Source organism: Triticum aestivum, mitochondrion, assembly GCF_018294505.1.
Source record: "Triticum aestivum cultivar Chinese Yumai mitochondrion, complete genome".
In the NCBI taxonomy this organism is placed as follows: Eukaryota; Viridiplantae; Streptophyta; class Magnoliopsida; order Poales; family Poaceae; genus Triticum; species Triticum aestivum.
This window is the reverse complement of record NC_036024.1, coordinates 10,001-34,000: the sequence shown is the minus strand read 5'-3', so window position 1 is coordinate 34,000 and position 24,000 is coordinate 10,001. Positions and strand designations below refer to the sequence as shown.

The 24,000-nt window shown below is 44.7% G+C and overlaps 5 protein-coding genes and 1 non-coding gene across 6 annotated transcripts.

The window, feature by feature from the left end:
* The first annotated feature begins 3,653 nt into the window (after positions 1-3,653).
* On the top strand, positions 3,654-4,223 carry rpl5. Its single transcript has one exon. The coding sequence runs from the start codon at positions 3,654-3,656 to the stop codon at positions 4,221-4,223; it is 570 nt and encodes a 189-aa protein (YP_009433711.1).
* Positions 4,224-5,150: 927 nt separating this feature from the next.
* Positions 5,151-5,948, top strand: cox3. Its single transcript has one exon. The coding sequence runs from the start codon at positions 5,151-5,153 to the stop codon at positions 5,946-5,948; it is 798 nt and encodes a 265-aa protein (YP_009433710.1).
* A 931-nt stretch (positions 5,949-6,879) lies between these two features.
* trnE lies at positions 6,880-6,951 on the top strand. Its single transcript has one exon. It is a non-coding gene; the product is annotated as a tRNA-Glu (tRNA).
* Positions 6,952-13,708: 6,757 nt separating this feature from the next.
* On the top strand, positions 13,709-14,869 carry atp6-1. Its single transcript has one exon. The coding sequence runs from the start codon at positions 13,709-13,711 to the stop codon at positions 14,867-14,869; it is 1,161 nt and encodes a 386-aa protein (YP_009433709.1).
* A 153-nt stretch (positions 14,870-15,022) lies between these two features.
* rp13 lies at positions 15,023-15,373 on the top strand. The gene has a single exon. The coding sequence runs from the start codon at positions 15,023-15,025 to the stop codon at positions 15,371-15,373; it is 351 nt and encodes a 116-aa protein (YP_009433708.1).
* Positions 15,374-16,317: 944 nt separating this feature from the next.
* On the top strand, positions 16,318-18,013 carry nad1 (one part of a trans-spliced gene, as the record gives it). Coding sequence (YP_009433707.1) covers positions 16,318-16,399; positions 17,822-18,013 — 274 coding nt within the window.
* Between the last annotated feature and the right edge of the window lie 5,987 nt (positions 18,014-24,000).

Here is a 24,000-nt window from a genome sequence, read left to right as displayed (position 1 = left end):
CCATTCTTGAGCCTGGCCACTACTTTGTTTGATTTTCTTGTCCGGGGTTGATGGATTTGCTGCTCTAAGGCATTGGAGGTTTAAAATTAGCATCTCGTAATGATCAGGATCTCTTGCCAGGTCAGGATAGCATCCATTCACTAATCGAAATCCGCTTTTCATTCTTGTTTATGGATATGGATCTGTTGTATCTGCTGGAGCTTGCCCCGGGCATTCAAGCAAGAATTTCCTGCTCCCTGTTCTCCGATAGATCTGCTCTACGTTCCGGACTGGCCGGCCTATTATCACAACTTCTGATTCCCTGAAAGCCTAGCTATCAACCATCGACCGAGGATCAAGAGCAAGTTCATTTTCCAAATCCATATTCTGGTCTCTGGGCAAGGAAGTGAAGCACAGCTGTGTTTCTGGGGAAGCAGGTTTCCGCTCTTCCTTCGACTTCGATATATGTTATTTCTGAGGAATGTTACTAATCCGAGTAGTTGTTGTTGTTGATGGACGACTAGTTCGAGTAGTCGTTGTTGATGCCAGTCCAGTGTGGGTAGACGAACTAACCTAACCGTCAACTAAAAGCAAGCTGTAGAAATGGGGATCAGTGGCAGAATTTACATATAAGTTCTAAGTAAAGGTTTCAGGACTCAGTGGAAGTGATCCGGCAGACCAGTCAAAGAAAAGATTGATCAACCACTCACAACTGGAATCAAGCAATCCTATCCCAACAACCCAAGATCTTAGACTCGGCCAGGGATCATTTCTATCTCTATCTCTTGTGACCTGGAGAACTGCACTTTGAAACAGGCATGTCAATCAGAAACAGCCACAGGAAGCCCTCGGATTGAAGCTGAATCCGCCGTTCCGGATCGGCAGGAAGGTATCGGGCCAGAAATCTCAGGAAAAGCAGTTTTTCTTTAGTGAATTGACGCGATCTATCCTCTGTTATCAACCCAATGAGTAACGTATAATGTGTAGAAGAAAAATGGAAGCTTTATAGCACATTCCCTCTCTTTATCGGGATTTCCTTCAACGGGTTTCAAAAGTGAGTTCTAGGGCAGATTCGTCTAAAGAAACAGGGCTTGTCCCAAAGCCAACTCATAACAGGCTCCCTGACCCACGGAATAAAGATAGATTTCCTTGCTTGCGAGATCAAAAACTCAAGCGCCATCCGTTTCCTATTTGATTTCAGAACAGCGGAATATCATCACCCGTGGTTCACTTGAGCATGAATAGAGTTCGGTCTCCTTATGAATTCAAGTTGGTAAAGAAGTGGACTTCGGAGCTTTCGCTACAACCCCTCCAAGGCGGGCAACTGTCTCATTTGACACTAGCACTTAAATAAAGAAAGGTAGGAAGGGCTCCCTCCCTCTAATGAAATGGGCTTCTTTAAATTATGCAATACGTTCACCAGTCTCGGATCTTTAGAAAAAGGAACCAATCCTATTTCGGCACTCTTTAGAGGCTATCGCTCGTTTACCGCAGATCTCTATCCCACAGCTGGCTAATAAAATCGCCTTGGCAATGTGTCAAGTCCTTTCAGTCAGAGTTCAACTCTTCAGCGAAAGTGAAAAATCTACGGTCTTCCATCCGCGGAGGTAGCCATGGACTCCATAGTATATGTTGGTAGCTAGCGTACAGGCTTGATGTGAGGGGGGGGTTGTTACCTATTCTATTCCCTTGCTTGGATAAAAACACCCATCTTTCCGTACGAAAGACACGCAACTAGAGCAACTTGATATTACGTATGTAGACCTGGCCTCCCTCAATAATAGCTGGCTCACCCGATTGACGATTTTCAAAGATCTACGCCAAGCGCCTCGAAGCGGGGATCCACTTTTTACTACTTTAGAAAGTGAGAAGCCTTTGGCTTGATTTCTTCTGTGGCTTCTTTATGTTTACCCACGCCGCGGCTATTCAATAAAAGGATTGGTAGTTAGTTGCCTCACCCTATTGGTTGTTGGTTTTCTTTCTCCTCTGCGTTCGTGAAAAGCTAGTATGCTCGCGGAAATCGTCTAAAGGAAACTACTCGCTAACTCGCTAACAAGACGGACTTCTTCCTCTGGCTCTGCCAGGCTATGCTGCTCGCCTAAATCGGTATCAATAACTTCTATCGTACTTCGACCTCTCATTGGAATGATAAGTTGGCTACGACGAACTAATAAGTTTCTCTTCTTGTCACCTTCTTTAAGCCTTTCCTTCTGCTTCCATCGAGAAATATATATAGATAAGCTTGGAGAAGCGATTAAGGTGTTTCCACTCTTAGGTTGTTCAATATGCGAAGACCGTGTCAATCACTACACCAGTGATACGAAAAGCAAGCATTCTTCTCCAGCTGACGTACCGACGCCTCACTACTACTTAATTAGTGAAAGATACGTTGGGATGTTTTCAATTCTCCATCAAGAGGCGGGCAACTATCTCTTTTCACACTAGACTTCGGATCGCCTTCCTACTGGTTTTCTTCTCGGTCTCCCCAACTAGGGGAAACCTCAAAGCAAACAACAGAGCAACACCTATCTTTTTTCTTTAAGCACTGAACATCCGGATCCCCTTCCGACTTGCTTTTCCGGGCACTGGTCTTTCTAACAACTGGAACTCGTCTCCCTTTTCCTGATTCGCATCTTCTTCGGCTTTTGCTACGGTCTTTCCTTCAGTCAGTCCTTCCTTCAATATTTTTGCCTGCGGATCTCTCTCTTCAAAACATATATATCTTTCGGCGCCAGTCTTTCCTGCCTTACCTTAACCCCGCTTTCACGTGGCGAATCGGTATGAGGTTTCAGTGATCACTTTACGGTATTCTTTAAGCTTTCTTGGTCACCGGACAGAGTGAGAACTGCTCAGCTTGCTTTCTTTCCCTAGCACACACTTAGTAGATAGTAGGCACAGGTCCGCTAAGAGCTCATCGAACTTGACTTGTAGAGTGAGACCTGTGCTCGATATGGTTCATTTCAGTGCTCTTTCTCTCGGTATCGTTCACCACATGCCTGTGATCGATCTCTCTCAAGCTAGGTTTGGTATCGGTATCGGTGAAGTCCGTCATTGAATTGAAGTGGTAGAGTGGTAAGTGGGCGTACGGTCTATGGATTTCCTATCAGTGGCATTAGTTCCTTTTCATTCTCTAGATAGATGGGCAGAACAAGCTTCTCTTTATATTCTATTCTAGAAAGGATCAATTAGATTCTCATCTCCTATTTGTTTGAGCCATTCATTATAGTGGTGGTGCCGGGAAGGCTGCTTAGCACTCTAGTCCTTTTGAGTAAGGAATTGTAGCATGGGCAGGCAATCTCTTCGATTGATTCCCCTCCAGGAATTACTTGAATTAATTAGCCGGCCCACGGAGTGAAATATCGAACTTAACCTATAAATAACTAGTATCTCAAAAACCAAATAAAAGGCTTTCTTTTAAGCTTGTTAATGGAATTCCACAGGAGTCAAGCGCTAGCAAAGAAGAATTGGAAATCAGTCGCTTCCCTTCTGGACTCAAGTCAGCAGAAGAGTGAACTTCATATTAATAGGTAAATCCTACATCAAGCGTAAAGGAAGTACACTTTTTTTGATTCGGCGCTTAATAACTCGTACTTGACGTTGGTTTCGGTTCGATCAACTATCCTTTTTGAAGCGGATAGTTCACAGTGCTCATTCTCAAAAAAAGCGGAAAAGCCATGATGTTTCCACTCCATTTTCATTACGAAGATGTATTACGTCAGGATCTGTTGCTCAAACTGAATCACGCCAATGTTATGGAAGTTCCTGGATTGTTTGAAATAAGATTAGTACCAAAAGCTGCCTCTGATTTCAGAATCCAATTTGGAAAATTGGCTATGGAGATTTTGTGCGGTCAGAGATTCATACAGACACAAAGGGGCCCCTATTTTCAAGCAGGAAAGTCGTTTCGATCCAATCCATTCTTGGGGTCCGAAAAAGACACTGGATATGTCAGTGACTTTGCACGACAAAGCGTTCTCCGAGGGCATGGAATGTACCATTTTTTGGTCAGAATCTTTACAGTAATGTCTATGTTGGATTCTCCGGTCGAAATACGGGAAAACTCCATCAAATTCTTTATGGAAACGGAGTTTTGCGAATTCTCCCCGGAACTGGAAGATCATTTCGAGATCTTCGAGCATATTCGAGGGTTCAATGTGACTATTGTCACTTCGGCCAATACAAAAGATGAGACTTTACTACTGTGGAGCGGCTTTTTGCTAAAAGATGAGGGGGAAACTAAGTAAGATGCCGGAGAAGCGACGAAATATACGAGATCACAAACGTAGATTGCTCGCGGCTAAATATGAATTGAGACGAAAGCTTTCTAATTTTGTAACCCGATCTTCCGTCTGATATGCGGGACAAACATCGTTATAAGTTGTCCAAGTTGCCAAGAAAGAGTTCAATGGCACGAGTAAGAAACCGAGGTATTTTCACGGGTCGCCCTCGTTCCGCAGTTGAGTTCTTTCGCATTTATCGTATCGTTTTTCGTGGATTAGCATCTCGAGGTTCTTTGATGGGCATAAAGAAATCGTCTTGGTAGCAACCACCAAACCAATAGAACAAAGGTTAGCTCTGCAGCTAGTCCACAAGCAAGGGTTGTAGGTCCATTACCGTCCGGCTCCCGACCGAAACTAACGGAGTCATCCCAACTCTCGGATCGGAGATGCTAACGGGACAGGAATCGAAGTGGGGGACCTCTCTACCGCACCTGTCTCCCCAGACATAGACTACGTAAAGGGTAGTACTCTTGGAAAGAGAGAAGATCACCGCGTGAACAAAATCCAAAGTAACGAATGTCACTCCCGAGGGATCGACCACTATCATACATGAAATTTTGCATAGAATGATTGTTCATGTTCACGCCGGAGTGCTGAGGTTGTTCCCACCATTGAAGTCAGAGTCTGGGTGTGTTTTTCTTACTAATACGGAGAGGGTTCCGAATGATAAAGACCAATCAAAAACTTCTTCGTTTCGTTGGTAGAACCCACGCCAACTCTTTTCTCTAAATAATAGAGAGATCTTTTGATAGTCTCACTTCTATCAATGCAATGAAAGAACTATCCCTTCCTATTTGTTTGTCCTAATGAGACAAAAAAGAGCCTCCTTCTTTACCACTTTAGGGGATGGGGGTGAAGGGGGGTTTACATACAACCGGGGCAAAGTGGTTTATGATTGAATCTCAGAGGCATTCTTATCATTTGGTAGATCCAAGTCCATGGCCTATTTCGGGTTCACTCGGAGCTTTGGCAACCACCGTAGGAGGTGTGATGTACATGCACTCATTTCAAGGGGGTGCAACACTTCTCAGTTTGGGCCTAATATTTATCCTTTATACCATGTTCGTATGGTGGCGGGATGTTCTACGTGAATCCACGTTGGAAGGGCATCATACAAAAGCTGTACAATTAGGACCTCGATATGGTTCTATTCTCTTCATAGTCTCGGAGGTTATGTTCCTTTTTGCTTTTTTTTGGGCTTCTTCTCATTCTTCTTTGGCACCTACGGTAGAGATCGGAGGTATTTGGCCCCCAAAAGGGATTGGGGTTTTAGATCCTTGGGAAATCCCTCTTCTTAATACCCCTATTCTCCCTTCATCCGGAGCTGCCGTAACTTGGGCTCATCATGCTATACTCGCGGGGAAGGAAAAACGAGCAGTTTACGCTTTAGTAGCAACCGTTTCACTGGCTCTAGTATCCACTGGCTTTCAAGGAATGGAATATTACCAAGCACCCTCCACTATTTCGGATAGTATTTATGGTTCTACCTTTTTCTTAGCAACTGGCTTTCATGGTTTTCATGTGATTATAGGTACTCTTTTCTTGATCGTATGTGGTATTCGCCAATATCTTGGTCAGATGACCAAGAAGCATCACGTTGGCTTTGAAGCAGCTGCATGGTACTGGCATTTTGTAGACGTGGTTCGGTTATTCCCATTTGTCTCTATCTATTGGTGGGGAGGTATATGAAAGAAGGGAACGAATAAGTGGATTGAGGAATAAAAGCTCGAAGACAAAGAGAACTTCTCCGGGTACTCAAGATATTGTGTTTGGAGAGGTGTAGATTGTAGATTCCAGCCGAGCCAGACCCAGGAAGAATACGAAGTCCAATTTCCTCAACCGCGCACACGGATAAGACGCGAGACAGTTTCTGAGGGATAGAAGTCTTGATCGGGCCAAGCCGGCATAACAGTTAGTAGTTCGCATTACTTTCTCTTCCGAAGCGCGCACATTCGAGTTCAGTATGGATGCACTGAGCGCTTAAGACCACTCGCTGGATGATATGGTCAATCATACTCCAGAGTGGGGACAGCATAACAATAACATTCTATCTTTAGATTCGAGATGTATTGATCGAGACGTGCCTCACTCTAGTGAGGATTTGAGCTCCCCGATAGACGTAGGGCCCGCTCGGTACGCTGTCATTGTTTAGGGGGGTTCTTAATTCTAGCATGAAAGTCCGAGTTGGAGGAATGATATTGGGCTTGAGAAGTGAGCAAGGAACCTGACATAACATTCCTATGGTTCCTCTGTCCCGGTCTTGCACCACTCTCATATCCATCAATCAATTTCATAGATAGTTACTATGGTTGTTTCTTCCTCCATTCACTAAAGCAAATGGAGCCTTTCCCTCCTCGAGTCAGCAAGCCAACTCGAGCGTTTTACCCTCGTGTCACTAGCGCAACACGAGCCATTCAAAAAAAAGTCTTGGAACTGAAGAGAAATCCATCTCTATACAAACTCTTTATGTTCTTGATATTGATTGAGTTACGAGAATGAAGAAGCGTAGCACACCTTTTCTCTCAATTCAAGTTTCCATTCAATAAGTGCATCAAGTATTTCGTATAGAAAGAAAAGGAACCACTTCTCTTCTCTTAAGTATATGAAAAATAGCTTTTTGGTCCCTTTCGTCCAGAGGTTAGGACATCGTCTTTTCATGTCGAAGACACGGGTTCGATTCCCGTAAGGGATAGGTACTTATTCCCGGCCGGCGGTATCAAGAACCCGGATAGTCAGTAGGAAACTCCAATCTGCAAGCGGAACAACGAGTTTAGAAGGCACGTTCTTGAAAGAGCAGGCTGACTATGAAACTCATATAAGGCTCGCGATCGGGTGCATTGTTGACTCGGGGGCGGTTCCATAGGCGGCTACTCTAAGACGGATCAAGTTGGGCTATATATTATGGCAAGTTGACCCTACTTTCCAATTTCGTAGATAGAACAGTTCTAGTAGAAGGTTAACCCGGCCTTCCTAAGAGTACTAGGTTAAAGGGGAGACCTCTAAAGCCCAGAAAGAACTATCCTATCCCTTTAGGAATCCAAAAGCGCCGTATCTGTGGATCACTGACGGCTATACCCAATGAGCAAAGTAGAAAGAGCCTAGGAAAATGCATCTTCTCCCTATTCAGTCAGCAGTTGTCCATCGACTAGTCTTACTTACCGCACCGCCCGGCGAAAAGGGATTTCTCAGTGATAGACCCACGAGAGCGTGTGTGCCAGTGACAAAAGAAGTGCGAGACGATCTGGGAAGTGAGGGATGCCCTTCCTGGGTATCACGAGCGGCGAGGCAGGTACGGCTGGAGGAAAAGCAAGGCAACAGGGTGCTAGGTTTAAGCAAGTATTGTCCGTCCGATCATTGGAATCGGCTTAGCCGAAAAAGGCAGATCTGGTTTCACTAGTAGGAAGAACACCCTTCTAAGGTGAAGGTATTCCATTTCTAAGAAGGAAGTTCTATATATTCGAACTAGAGAGAAGCTCTAAAATGGAAATCGAAAAGGAACCCCTTGTCCGTCCAGGTACTCACCCCGCCGGAACTCGCAATCAAACATAGGGTTGGCAAACTAGGAAGGCACAGAAAAGAAGGCAGTTGCGAAGGCGAGCAAGGTATTTTTGAATTTCCTCAAATTGATGAATCAATGAAGTAGTTGAATTGAAGTAAATGTGCCTACGAAAGAAGAGTTTTCGATATGGATATGCGAACAGGAAGAAAGCAAGCATATATTACTATTGCATTGGCAACGAACACCGTCAAACAAAGATAGCTGTTGAGGAGGAAGACCTGGATAGGGAGCCGGTTACGAATAAACCTGGGACTAGGAAACCCCGAACTACGAATGGAAACACTTTTTCAAGCAGGGGTAAACGGATCTGGTTAGGAAGCCGGAGATGGAAGAGAGGGTGTCGTGTCGGATCTTCAATCGGGGCAAACAACGGATGCTCGGGATAAAGCTGGACTTCGATTGGTTTTTGATGGATATGAGCTTTCCCTGAATAAGGATCAAAATATGCTTCCTAAAACAGCATGCGCAATGGTGGGCCGAGTACATAGCATAGCGTATATCAAGTATCCAACGCCTTCCGAATAAGGAATGGAAGCCGACTTAATAAAACTACATCTTGCTGATGTAGGTGTAGACAGGTATTCTAAAAGGAGTGACAATATTGGGTGTAAGGATTCTTCTATGCAAACATTGACCACTCGTATGGTAGCCTCACAACCATCTACAAGGGAGACTTCCACCTCAACCTGAAGTTCACCCACGTGGAGCCTTTACTAGTCGGAGTGGTAAGACTACAACCGATCCTCTTCCCCAATGCCAGCGTTGTATGTACCACCTGCCTTCTACCCTAGCCGGCCCAATACCTTCTCCGCAGGGACCTCAACAGTCCACTACTTCTGCTGCACAGCCTAGTTCTTCTACACCAGCAGCTATTGCTCCTAATGATCCATCATCAATCTGCTTCACCTGTCAACCCGAAGCTGCCATTTCCAGAACGGTTTGTGAAGTCAACTGAAGACAAGCAGATTGCAAAGTTTCTGGATATGATGACAGATATGCAGATTACCACCCCCATCCTTGATGGTGTCTTACAGGTGCCGATGTATACACAGTTCTTTAAGGACCAGCTCGCAAAGAAGCGAAACATTAACGAGCCAGAACTGGTTACTCTTACTAAGGAATGTAGTGCACTCGTTCAAATAAGCTACCTCTCAACTTAGATGAGCCTGCCAGTTTCAGTATTCCATGCTTGATAGGAAGTCAAACTTTCCATGCTTTATGTGGTCTTGGGTCTACTGTGATTCCCTTCACTGTCTACGAGCCACTACCATTGGGTGATGTACGGCCGACTAGCATCACTCTCCACCTTGCTGATCAGGATCCGGCAGACATTTTGGGTGATATCCCTGCGATAGTTGGTAACTTCGCATTTCCAGTTGATTTTGTTGTCTTGGAGATGTAGGATAAGAGCTTTCCTATTATTTTTTTTTGGGGAGACCTTTTCTAGCTACTGCAGGGGCTGTCATCGATGTGAAAGATGCTAAGCTCACGCTTCAATTTGGTGAGGAGAAAGTCTCATTTGACATTAGGTATATCTTCCAACTCACCTTCCTCACTGTCCAGACCATAGTAAGCAATATGAAACGAGTCACTTAAGCCCTAGTAAAAGGCTACTCTTTGAATCCCCTCTTTAAGGCATATAAAATTAGTACTCTTCCTGAGCTAGCTTAAGCATATCTCGAGCGAGTGAGTTTCCCTCCATCAAGTTCTAAGCGATCAAATAAGGTCCTTGCTCTCGAGCCAATGCCAATACCAATAGAGAGGGTCTAAACGAAGGATTCAAAGGAGGTTACCGGTTAAGGGCAAATGCAATCTCTGAGCCAGTTGGAGAAAAAAGGTAATCAAAGAAAGTTTCAGTTGGACTTTCCCTGCCAACCCTACCCAAATTTCATACCCTGCGGTTTTCGTTCCTCTATTGATATTTCGTTCCTCGAATCGAGACTTTCTTTGTCGAGGATCTCTGGTTTAGGGTACTCCATCGAGTTTAAGTTTCTTCTTCTAATGGCTGTGTCCGTCTAAGGTGGCTATTTGAGCGATTTAAGTATCGCGGTTGTCTTGAGCTCTGGATTGATGGACGGAAACCCGGGGCTGGGTTCGATTTCAACTCGGAGATAGCCGGGTCTATAGTAAGAGCCGCTTTGTGAACAGCATCGGATGACATAGCCAGGGTAGCCGCAATAGAGCAATTATGCCTTAAGCCCAAAACTCTTCCTTCTAGGGATCAGATCAACCTAAAGCACCATCAGTTGTGGATGAATCCACAAAGTCTTTCTACTTAGCTCGTCAAGCGAAGTAGCTATCAACGGCTTTAGCATGACAACTAGAACATCAAGCCATGGTAAACTGCCAAAGCTTCTGCTGTAGTGTAGCACCAGGGTTCAGCCTTCTCCTTGCCGAGTTGCATCGCCCGCATCGTGTTCAATTGGAAAGTCTGGCAAAGGCGCTTCCAACTCCTGGTTCAGGGTCTGAGGTTACCAAACAAAGATGAATCCTGCGCAATCAGAGATTAAGCCATAAGATCCCACCCAGAAACTGGAAGAGTCGGGGGCACCTACCGAAGGAGTCTTCCCTCCATCGATTCAATGACAAAATAGCTCTATTGAGAGGGCCTTTGACAACCCTCTTGAATGTGGCTCGCTCCTAGTTTTTCTTCCCCCGCCCGTTCTATCTAGGCTGGTGGCTATACCAGATTTCGTGTCTGATCGAACTTGAAACTAGCCCATTGAGCTTCTTGGATTCCAAACCAGAAAGAAGGATCGCACACAAGAAAATAGAGTTGGAATGAAAGATGGGGTAAAGATGAACTTTATTCTCCTAGCTGCTCTCCATCCAGCAAGTTACTCTCTTTCAAAAGATGACAACTCAAGATTACCAATCAAAACCAACGCTTTTTCTTCTCCTATAGCTTCATCATTACATCTTTCACTAGTTGTTGGATGTGAGTGATGAGATCGATCCATGGAATTTTTACCTCACTCACATACTTTGGAAGATGAAGAAATTCTCTTGAATTTACTTATGGGCTGGCTCTACATGTGGTCAGATGGGTTCCCCTCTTCAGTCATTTGGTACCTCTCCAACGCTTCCTCCTATTCCTATTGATCAGATCAAAGCCAAACCTATCTAGTCTTGCACGTTGTCACCCACCGCTCTTGCCAAAAACAAAGAAATTCTATCTTGGGAACTAAAAAAGAATCGGAATGGGAAGTATTTATTTCTTGATTCTCCGGCTAGCATCCTTACTTCCTTCTTCAATGGAAATTCTATGTTTTGGCTCGGTATAAACAAAAAAATGAGAAATTCTCTTATTTGTAGAAAAGTCTTCTTTTGGTTAAATCTGGAGAACCCAGTCGAAACTCTGATTCATGTTTGTGGATTTTAATAGCTCTCCTATCTACCCGGAAATGATCTTCTACCTTTACTGTCTGTGTTCTTTACATATCTTTTGATTGTTTTTCAAATCATTGTGTCGTTACAAATTCAGTGGTTGCACCCTTGTGAGCAAGTTGTTGCCGGATTGGATAGGAGAAGTGAAACAAAGCTACGAAGGATCAAAATTAGCTGAAGAAGTTAAGAAGAGCATTAGTGAAGCGAGAGGAGGACAAGATGGTTGGGAAGAGGAGGAAGGGGTATTAAGGAAAAAAGGGAGGCTTTATGTGGGGACCGCTGGAAATGCAAGAGCCAGGATAGCGCAAGAACTGCATGGGACAGCTACCGGAGGCCATTCAGGTATACTAGCTTCCTATAAGAGAACTAATAGGAACTTTGTCTGGCCAGGAATGGATGCCTCTCTTGAGGACAGACTGTGACGGTAAAGCAACAACATCAACTCGCAATGGCCCTCGTGCCATGAGACATGGATTTTAGTCGACGTAGATTGGATCGAAAGATCGCACTTCCGCTCTTCTCCTATCGGACTAGTCACTTCCCACTCTCCTCAAGTGAACAGTTTAGCCACTATCCTCCCATATACTCTGCTTTTTCATTGCTTATGAACTGGAACTTGTTGGTGCATGGATTTCACGTTTCAGCAGCACTTTGGTTTGTGCATGGTTGTGAAAAGAAGGCTTTCTATACACTTATATGAACTTCATTGGCGAAAGAAAGAGAAGCTTGCCTTGATAAAGCACAGCCTTTCGCACTCCAATAGGCATATATTGTTACAAGGTTATGCCCAAAGGTCTCAAAAACGCCGGTGCTACATATCAACGCGCCATGACTAAGATCTTCGATGAGATAATACATAAGATTGTCGAGTGCTATGTAGATGATCTCGTTGTAAAGGCGGTATCCTATGAAGAACATCTTCAACATCTCAGAATCGTATTCGACCGCCTAAGGCAACATGCACTCAAGTTAAACCCGTTGAAGTGCGCCTTCATGGTCTCGTCAGGCAAATTCCTAGGGTTTGTCATTCGACATCGGGGAATAGAAATCGACCCGAGTAAAATCAAGGCCATACTCGAAATGCCTCCTCCTCAAAACCTTAAGGAGCTGCGTTCGCTTCAAGGGCGCCTGGCATACATCAGGCGATTCATAGCCAATTTTGCAGGAAGAATCCAACCTTTTACAAGAAAAACCAAAAAAGACATTCCATTCTTTTGGGATGAAAACTGCCAACAAGCCCTAGATGGCATCAAAAGCTATCTCCTCAATCCGCCAGTCCTGGCTGCGCCGATACCAGGGAAGGAGCTTATACTCTACACCACGGCCTTGGATGAATCTCTTGGGGCTCTATTGGAACAAGAAAATGAAAACGGGAAAGAGAATGCCCTCTATTACCTCAGTCGTGTGCTCGTAGGAGCTGAACATGCGTACTCTCCTATCGAAAAACATTGCCTTGCACTGGTGTTCGCTGTCAAGAAGCTACGGCACTACATGATAGCACATCGGGTCACCCTCATCTCCAAAGTTCACCCACTTAAATATCTCATGACAAGACCAATGCTTACAGGAAGATTGGCAAGATGGGGCCATCATCCTTACTGAGTTCGACATTGTGTATGCGCCGCAGAAGGCCATTAGAGGGCAAGCGATGGCGGATTTCCTAGCAGCACATCATACATATTTCTACAGTAAATAAAATATTTCCATGGATGGGATTGCACGTAGTCCATTCCACCTTTATCTATCTAGGTTATCCTTCTTTCTTAACAAAGCAGAATGTGATGATCGATCCCTCTATTATGGGATTTATGTTTATACCAAAGCCTCTACTTTAGATATTTACGCTGATGAAGGAAAGCCTTGTTAAAGACTACGACTTTGGACTTCCTTTTTCGTACTCTTCTTTCATCCTCCTTACCAGAACGCTTTTCCTGGTTCAGAAGAATAAGATACTTAAATTGTGGCTTACATATGGAAAATGCCTTCGTCTTGAAGCTACCAATGCACATCACGGTGAAATCATTGTCAATTAATTGTTAGATTCCCCATATCACCCATAGCCACCCAAATCTTTTTTTTGCCTCAAACTCTGCTGCCCTATCACTCCTCGATAAGTGTACTTACTCAGGTTGTGCACTTGGCTGAGCGAGATCTTCCCCTTTGGCATGAGAACCGCCTACCTACGCTAACGTAACTAATGCAGATGGCGGAAGTTAGTAGTTCTCCTATGCCAACATGAACACAAACGAAATCGTCGAATTTCGTATAGAAAGAAAAGGAACCACTTCTATTCTCTTTTCTTAAGTATAAGAGGGATAAGTACTTATTCCTGGCCGGCGGTATCATTGCTGCTCCCCGCCTAATGCGGATCATTGTGCAATGCTTATGTGAAATCTCAATCCAAAACTTATTCGTTTCGTTGGAAAAACCAACGCCGATCTAAAACTAAGTCTTCCTTTCAAAAGTGAGCGAGCAGAGCTGAAAAAGATGGAGTTACCTGGAGATGAGATTTCTTTCTACGGATATGAAGGATAGAAATATGCTATTTGCTGCTATTACAACGAATCAACCAATTCGTAGTAAGTGTTCCCGTCTTCCCGATCTACATGATTTTTTCCCAACCAACATCTCTCAGAACTTTGCTATAACGCCAAACTTGGATATAACGCCAACGCCTGAGCGAATTGCCGGCGTCACAATAGTTTTACAAATAGAAGAGTATTTGGGCCAAAATGAGTCCGAACAGGGAGCAGTCAATTTAGCTAGAACAGTATTGGGAGCCCGCCACCGAAATGGCGAAACTTGGCAGGGCATATTAGAGGATATTCGGGCGGGTGGTGGTATGGATAATTTTATCCAGAATCTGCCTGGTGCCTACCCGGAAACCCCATTGGATCAATTTGCCATTATCCCAATAATTGATCTTCATGTGGGCAACTTTTATTTATCATTTACAAATGAAGTCTTGTATATGCTGCTCACTGTCGTTTTGGTCGTTTTTCTTTTTTTTGTTGTTACGAAAAAGGGAGGTGGAAAGTCAGTGCCAAATGCATGGCAATCCTTGGTCGAGCTTATTTATGATTTCGTGCTGAACCTGGTAAACGAACAAATAGGTGGTCTTTCCGGAAATGTGAAACAAAAGTTTTTCCCTCGCATCTCGGTCACTTTTACTTTTTCGTTATTTCGTAATCCCCAGGGTATGATACCCTTTAGCTTCACAGTGACAAGTCATTTTCTCATTACTTTGGCTCTTTCATTTTCCATTTTTATAGGCATTACGATCGTTGGATTTCAAAGACATGGGCTTCATTTTTTTAGCTTCTTATTACCTGCGGGAGTCCCACTGCCGTTAGCACCTTTCTTAGTACTCCTTGAGCTAATCTCTTATTGTTTTCGTGCATTAAGCTTAGGAATACGTTTATTTGCTAATATGATGGCCGGTCATAGTTTAGTAAAGATTTTAAGTGGGTTTGCTTGGACTATGCTATTTCTGAATAATATTTTCTATTTCATAGGAGATCTTGGTCCCTTATTTATAGTTCTAGCATTAACCGGTCTGGAATTAGGTGTAGCTATATCACAAGCTCATGTTTCTACGATCTCAATTTGTATTTACTTGAATGATGCTACAAATCTCCATCAAAATGAGTCATTTCATAATTGAATAAAAACGAGGAGCCGAAGATTCTAGGGGGCTACAGCTGCGCTTTTGCAGCACTGAACATGGTTCCGGGTACTCAAGATATTGCGTTTGTGTTTGGAGAGGTGTAGATTGTAGATTCCAGCCGAGAAGACCAGGAAAAGATAAGGATAAAGAATGTCATATATCTCAGGAGCTAGATCACTTCCCGATGAACAAGTAAGAATTGCCTCAACAAAAATGGATGGAATTGGACCGAAAAAAGCCATTCAGCTTCGTTATCGATTAGGTATCAGTGGGAACATCAAGATGAATGAGTTAACTAAGTATCAGATCGACCAAATTGAACAAATGATAGCTCAAGATCATGTTGTTCATTGGGAATTGAAGAGGGGAGAACGAGCAGACATCGAACGATTAATTTCTATTTCTCGTTATCGTGGAATTCGTCATCAAGATGGATCGCCCTTACGCGGTCAACGAACTCATACTAATGCAAGGACTGCTCGCAAGCAAATTCGGAAATGAAAGAAGGCTACCGAAAGAACAAGCAACGGATTTCGCGCTCATCCCTTGCTAAAGCGCATACGTTTTCTTGCTCCTTGGTACTTGTCTGATCAATCACACTGTTCATTAGTTCACTTGATTTTTCGTTCGATGTCTTGAACCGCTTACTAATCACGTATACGTATAGTAGGCCCCCTTCGCCACTCCACGTCTGGCCCGTCTTGGTCTCGCTCACTTCGCCCGCCTATCGTATCGGCTCGGCTTCGTCCGTCAAGCGACAGCTTCTGCCTCTGACGGCTTCACTATCGCTCATGACTGGTAGTACTCTATGTAGTAGTCGGCCTTTGTTAAGCTTCGCCAGAAGCGACTAGTCGCTTCCCGAATGCCTCTTTCTTGTACTAATTAATGTGTATGGTCTAGTCTTTCCAATGCCTCCTTCCTTGCCGCCAACGCACGCTAGATGGAGAGTAAGCAAGCTACCTTGCTTGCATTGCATTCGTTAAACGGTAGCTTCCGCGCCCTTCCTGCCTGCTTCAATTGATGTGAATGATCGTGTCTTCGACATCAATTTCAGTCTGATTAGATATGTCATTGAAACAAATCTGTTTTGTCTCTGTTTTCTTTTCGGATGATGAGGATGAGCCAGCCGATCCTAACATAATTTTGGAGGAGCCGGACGACGAAGCCTCAAAATCAGATAAAGATGTCTCCGACGCGACCGGACTTCCACTAGATTTTTATAGGGGTCAGGAGGGAAAAGATATGCTGTTTTCTATCAGTCCCAAGCGGATACTCCCCAGCTTCCACGGTCCGCTTACCGAGGAAGAGATGCGGGAGGACCCAGGGCCAGAGCAAGTTGGGTTGGGGTATAGAGCCGTAAGCGCGGTGGGGGTGACAGAGGATGTGCTCGTACGGTTCATAGTTGGGTATGATATTCTCGTGGATTGTTGGGAACGTCCTCTATATTCGAAATATGCCTTTCTAGGAGCATTACGATCTGCAGCTCAAATGGTCCCTTATGAAGTCTCTATTGGTCTTATTCTTATTGTGCGCCTTGTGAGCACGTTTGGATCCGCGAAGGCAATCGCTCGGATCTTCCCCTAACCCAACCCGGGAACGGACCGGAGGGAACCGCAGCATGAGGAATGTCCGCGTCTCGTCGCAAGGCTCATTTTGAGTTTTGGGTCATAGGGCGGGCAGTGCAGTCCGGGGCACAAGGGTCCTGGTACTACCCAGGTGCGAAGAACCCCGGAGGCGACTGCAATGAGCAAAAATGTCACTCACCGGCCTAAACGACGAGCAAACACTCGAACGTGAGAGCAAGGGATCACCCAACGAATGGACGAGCTCCAAGGAGGGAGGAGAGAGGGAGGCAAGAACCATGCTTTCAGAGAAGTGGCGGTCCGAATCCACTCTGACAAAATAAAATAACAGACTAAGCCGTGCCGTAAGGGGGGCATTCTCCACACGGGACGGGGCCAAGGCCTTCATGTATGGGTGACAGATCGGCCATAGGAGTACTCCGGGATATACACCAGGGCAACTAATGTCGAGCATACGATGATGCCGCCCGTTTTCATTTCGTGAAAGTCCCCGGCAGAGGAAAGGGCTGTAGGTGATGGCGCGTTCTGCTTCTTAGGGCGATGAAATCGTTCCTATGGGATCGTGCGTGGCAGCTGGTATAGATGATGATGAAAGGCGGGCCGCTTGAACCGGGACCTATTCTCATAATAGGCAGCAAGCAAAGCTAAATAGGAAAGGGGGCGACTGATGACTGCCTTTTTCGTCAGAAATCAAAAAGGGTGGAATGTGGAGCTAATATGGCTGGCTACAAGTATAGCCAAAGAAAGATGAGACGAGACGGACTGTCAGAGGACGCAGCGGGACTACCAGGGGAAAGCCCGCCCCCGCTAGCTAACATAGATATCTATTCTCGGTGCGCATATTCGAGATTTAGAATCTCTTTCCGACCAGGCCAGGCCGAATCGGGCCACCACTTGGGATGGGAATGGCTCAGCCCACATGCATCATTTGATGAAAGCACTCCAGTCCAGTCGCCTCCGATCAGTGGCTTGTCAACCACCGGACCGTAGCTCCTCACCAAATGCCCCTGCGTTGGGGCAACACAGCACATGACTAGTTCGCTCAAGGACCACACCCTCTCGAGAGCAGGATGCCGGCCGAGATGGAGCGCCAACCTAGACTTTCCTTGGGCTTGCCTTGCCCCAACATCTAAATAAAGGGCGGGCGCCGAAAAGGAAGCAGTGACGCCTTTTCGACGAAAGCTTAGCTTGGTAGGCGCAGCTTACTCACCCTACTCCCTTAGACAATGCAATGCTCTGAACACGAAAGTTTGCAGTTCAGCCCTCTTCTCCCATGCAGAGTCGCAGGCAGCGCCTCGGATAAAAGCACGGACGAGCCACATGCAGGGAAACTTGCACGTGTGGTTCTGGCCGGGGACCCCGGTATACTGTACTAATATGTGTAGGTCCCTGTAATTCGAGTGAGATTGTCATGGCGCAAAAGCAGATATGGTCCGGTATTCCCTTGTTCCCCGTATTGGTTATGTTCCTTATTCCTCGTCTAGCAGAAACTAATCGAGCTCCGTCTGATCTCCCAGAAGCGGAAGCTGAATTAGTTGCAGGCTATAATGTAGAATATGCGCGGGATGCGATCCTTAATAGTTCACTGTTGGCGGAAGCCAATGTCTCGGGGACTCATTCTGACTTAAACAAGGGGTGGGTCTTTACCAACTTCCAAATCCAAGATTTAGGGAAAAAAAAGAGGGGCAGGGCACTCTTCATTCTTCATTCGAAACTCATGAATGTCGGGTCGGAGGTTTTTGCCTTGTTATCAAAAAGGGGAGTTGGGTAAAGCAAACTCCCTCCTTGGACGAGCACGGGGCTTAGTCAAGTAGAACCGGGTTGCGCTGCTTGATGCTCCGATCGAAAACAAATCAGTGGGGCCATGCCGGTACGACAGAATATGCGTTAGAAAGGTCAATCCCTCCCCCCCTTTTTGATTTTTTTAATGAAAAACCGGGCCGAACTTCTAAAAAGCAGCCCACCCGCTTCCATAGAACAATATCGCGGCAACGTAGACCTAAGTGGATTTATTGGATCCTGGGGAACCATCACAAGTACGGCCGGCCTATAGAACGAGAATGCCGTGTCGTCCAGCGGAGCTTAGAAGAAGGTGACTCGGAGCCTAAGGAAGGTGACTCGCGCAGACAGCTGACTCCTTTTCAATAGAAAGGAATAGCCAAACCTACCCAGCTGGCTGGTCAATCTCAGTGATCTTATCGGCCGGCAAAGCGGAGACGGACGACCACGGTCCCGACCTTACCAGCACCGTAGGTTTACTAATCAATGAAGCCCCTCAACCTACTATCTTTTCTTACAAACTCAACCAAGCCTAACCAAACCCCATGCTCACGACATGTTCTTGATATTGATTGAGTTGGAGGGAGTCAGAGACTACCACGGAATCCTTCCATAGTCACCCCGGTGACCTTCGTCACCAAAGCGTCACGACAGTTTCCAAGACCCCTCATATAATCTCCAGTGGGGATCAGTCGGAGCACGTAGGAATGCCGACCACTACATAAGCCACGTCTGGCTGAGGCGAGCAGCAAGCGGGGGAGAGTATTTTGAAGTACAAGAACGTTGGGGTGGGACGCTAGTACTTAAACTAGGGTTGCTTCTTAGCGCTAATCTTGCGTTTTTCAGCAGTTAGTTGTAGCGCGCCTTCCCTCCTTCTCTCATTTCGGAAAGATTTGGCAGTATTTTCTTATGATGACCTGGTCGAGAGAGTACGAAACATCGGTGTAAAAGATTGAGTGGGATGGTTATAGTAAGGGGCGAACCAAGTGCTTGCGCGAAGAAGCGAATCAATCAGAATGGAGACAAGGAAAGGAATCGAGGCCCGGCCCGGTAGCGATGCCTCTCACGCGGATGGGAGTTACTTTTCTTTATCACCGTAAGCGTTACGAAATGGACCCGCATTCCCCTTTGCTTTTCTTTTGCAACTAAGCTTAAAAGAAACATAGTAGTCTTTCAAGCCATTAGAAAACTCATTAAGTGCTCTGTTGAGTGAATGCCTGTTGAGAAGCTTAGGTCATACATTTCCAGCTAATTAGAATACAACCATGAAGGTGGGGTTCGAATGCCATACAACTATTTATTCTGGTAAGTAGGATTGGAATGTAGTCCCTTTTTATTGGATCCGCCGCTCCGTTAAGTGAAATTCAAAGTAGGTGTGGGTCTAGGTAGAGGAAGTCATAAATCAAGTATCAAGTATTGTTATAAATATCGTATATAGTAGTTGCCAAACTCACAAGCATCACACACTTCGATCTACTTTATTGAATAACTTAGCTAGATAGAACCGACTCAAGCTTTTAAATGAAAGAAGCAATAATGGCATAATTTCTGTCTCAAGACCTCTTGCAGCTACAGCCAATGCAGCACCTCCTTGATCAACATACAACACAGCCCATTACGCCTTGCTCCAGTCGCAGTATAAAGAGAGACTAGAACCTACCGGGGAGCCCTCGGCAGAGTCCCTATCGTTGTTGCAACAATTACACACAGAGTTCCGGAATTTCACATTTGTGAGAAGAAAGGGTATGTGTGTTTGAAAGGAGTGGTGCAAGAACGTATTCTGAGCCTCAGTCAACACAACTTGTTTCGCCTTTTCCGAACAGCATTCTTATCAGGACCCTCCTTTATATAAACCACTCGTAGATATATACCTGCCTGTGGCCTCAGATGAATACATCGATAGATAAGAAGGGAAATGCATCATCTAGAAAGGCTTACTGAGGTTTAGGGACGTTTGTGTGATGGATCGTACGCTTACTCACGACGACTTGGCTATTCAATAAAGGACGGAGTCAACGTGAGCCTTAGGGTCCAAAAATATTCCATTGGTGTCAGCTATTAGCGATTATTCAAAGTCGTAATGGTATAAATTATTGGTCAATTCCACTGATTCTTCTTTCCCGTTCCTTCACTGGCTATAGCGCCTTACCTCTTCTGTGACTTGTCCTGAGATGAGAAGTATCAAAAGTGCCGGGGTTTGGGTTTATGTCATGCTAGACTCACGTTTCTCGTTCTTACGCCGGGTCCGCGACCTTACAAGGATACACAAGCTGGTGAAGGTTTCGGAGAAGCAGCAAGCTGTTCGGATTCAAGTTAGCTTTGAGCAGGCCTCGGGCGAGGAAATGCTTTGGCTGTGCCAGGAGATAGTCGGCTCAGGGGCTTTTGGGCGGAGCCAAAGTGGTCCACATACGTACCATTTCCATCATCACAAGATCCCCTTTTTCTGTGTGCATAGAGATAAAGCGTGCTCTTATATTTAGATAAGAGAGATATTTTTCTCAGCGCTTCCCCTTATCGGCTTGATCTTCTTCTGCCCCTCGGTAGAGTGAGTCTACTTAGCGAACTGGCAGGACGCGGAGATCGATTGATCAATATGCATATCGAGCATCTATAGTTATTCTCTCTTCCCAAAAGATATCTCAAGTCGCTTCCAACGTTTTGATGAGTAAGGGAGGGTATTTTCAACAAGATAACTATGGACGACCATCTTCCAATTTCCAATCTATATCTTTCATTGGGTAAGTAAGGGGAATAAGCAAGAACGGTGGAAAGCTTAAGAAAGTGCTAGTTCCTTTGCTGCGAATGGGTGGAATTGGTATCCCCAAAAGGTTGTTCTCTTAAAACCTCTGGCAAGGGGGTGTGGAAGAGTTCAAGTCTATCCCTTTGGTTAAGCTACTGTTGTTATACATCTCTACTATTATGGGCCACCACTTACTTAAAGGAAGTCGAGTACACATCTCCTTCAACCTGAAGGGCGAGGACCTGCAACGACGTAACGTTTGAAAGAAAAGTAACCAGCATAGGAGAGTGATCAGAAAGCATACGACTCGAGGGAGGGTTGGCTAATCAAATTAGAATGAAGATTCCGCTCTATATGATAAACGTTGGTTGACTTTGATATGAAGTGTTGATTGTGTTTTCTATTCGTTCAGACCCCGATAGTGCTTCTCGTTGTGACTGAAGGAAGGTTCATTCTGTGCAAGATATATGCTAGTTTACAAGCATGAGACCCTCCTTTCGGGCCGGTAGACAGAGGCCTCAGTTCCAACGAAATGGGGAGCAAAAAGAGGTCGTGTCATACCATACAGATGAAATGAATGAAAGATATTCCTGCTGTTTCTGTGCCTATTAGTACTTCGCTCTGACCACATCAAGAGGAGTAGTTTGTTTTTCTTTTGTAAAGCGAGCCCAAGGAAATATATAGGAGAACATAGCTTGTTTTGTAGTAAGTAAATTCAAAGGCTCAAATCGTCTATATCAATGCAAGTATAGCTGGATGGAGTGACTCGTGCTTTCGAACCATAAACTAATGCCGCCTCTCGGGAGCGCGTGTTACTATTCCATTCTCTGGAGCACAATCCAACGGAAAAAAAGTATGTTTCCAACCTACACCTTTAGTTGTTCCAGCTCGTGAGGAAGACGACTATGGAATTCAGATTTCCTTTCTCTCGAAGCAAGCCAGTCCTTAATTAATGATAGGGAAGGAAGGAATTGCTCTTAGGCTTGTGAGTCTTTTTATCATATGGATGGGTCGTACAACCCTTACATGGTCTCTTGGCATGAAATTGGGTACTTTTCGTCTATGGCGAGATGGAAGTTATCTGCAAAGAATGCCAACTTAGGACCGTCAAAGTGGAAATCGTATCAACCCACCGAAACCGCTCTTTGGAATGGAATGCATAGTATTGTGCATTGGAATGGAAAAGTCGAATAATCAAGACATGGATCTAGTATCAACATGACCCAACTTCCATTCTCATGACCCAACTTATTCAATCACTTCCATTATCTTTCTATTGCTACAAATCGACAACAAAAAACATCCCTCGGAATTCCTGTTCGATAGGAAAAAATAGCTCTTCAACCAGAAATAGCAAGCAACATGTTTTTCTTCTCTCTTCCGGGCACACACCCTATCGGGTGACGCCACTGACAAACACCCTAAAGGGGAACGCAACACTTCCTATAACAGAAAAAGCAATATCTGAAATCTTTAAGCAACTAAAAAAGACGTATACTAAAAGATATGTGTTGAAAAGGGATGGTCAATAACAAGATGAACCCAATGCCCAATCTTCCCAATAGTATTCCTTAACTCTTGAATTGATACACTTGTTCATGGCATCTATTCTCTATCTTCACTTTTCACCTTCTCATCCTTAACCTCAGTGATCTGTTCCTCCTAGACATCCTTCTGCGTACAAAAACAGAAGAAGAAGCACGGGCATAAATCAATAGAATAGTTTAGTTTCAGAAGTCTTTTTTGATTGGTATATCAATCATGGTTTATAGGGAAATAGTTAGAATAGGAAAGCTCTGTTAGTTACTAATGTTTGGGTTTTTGTTTACGGCAATAGTAGGTTTCTTGCTTGTCATATTTAGAATATAAGCATCAGTTACATTTGACGTCCAGCCTTTTTATAGAAGAGAAAGGAAGGGCAAGGGCGCAGCATAATATATAAGACAAACTTGCTCTTTGAGGGGAAATTTTTCCAACTAGACCGATAAATGAGAAAAAGTACCAGTCGTACCAAGAACCAAAGGCGCCAGCTTTCATTGATATATATACCGTATCTTTTAGCTGAAAAATCTATGGATAAGAACCGGCTCTGGGAGGAGGGGTGGCGCGACAGAGCAATGAAAAGCTGGGATCTTTCCTTATCTTCGGTCGTGACGCCTTTTCCTTTTGTATGAGAAAGCGCTACAAAACATCCTTCTCGCGGGTTATCTTCTACTCAAGCAAGCTCTCTCCTATTCTTCATCCACCAACTAGCAGGAACGTAGGAGCACAAGAGGGTCATCATCTTCTGAAACGATTGGCTTTCGATCTGCTTTCCAAGAGGTGGTTTCTGACATGACCAGAAAGAGTGGAATTCTTGTTAGGATTGGCATGTCAAGTTGCTTTCTCGGACCCTAACATAAACCACCTTATCCTCACTCAGATTGTTCTTTTGGACTGAGCAGAAGCACGACCTCTATCTGACGTTTTCTCTATCCCTTCTAATCTCTCAATGGCATTTCCATCTCTCGATTCAATCAATCAAGTAAGTCCGGATGACACTTGTCTTTATTTAGTGTTTCCCCGGCTATTCAGCCATTACTTGCATCTCAGGTTCTTTGTACCCTTTTTTAGTGCCATGCACACTGAGGTTTCTGGCATGACCGAATCTTTTGAGAATATCGCTTATTACGTTAATTTCTTCATCTTGATGTACTCAATCCATTCAAATTCCATAATTCCAATGCTATAATCCCTATATTAAGATGAAGTAAGAAAGCATCAGTCCTCTTATTTTCTGTCTTCTATGAAAGAATGTAGCTCGCTCTTTCAACCCGGGGCCCCCTCTGGGGAACTGTTTGAGTTTTAGCATCGACCCCATTTCCTTTTGATCGTATTACGCTTGACTCGCTGCAAAACATTTCGCTTTCTGCGCCACGCTCGTACGTGGTTTACACTCCTAGCCTTTCATCTGACTTTGCCATCGGGCAATTGTTTGTTTTCAACTGGATTGGATTCCGAACCAAGAAAGATAGGCAACTTTCACT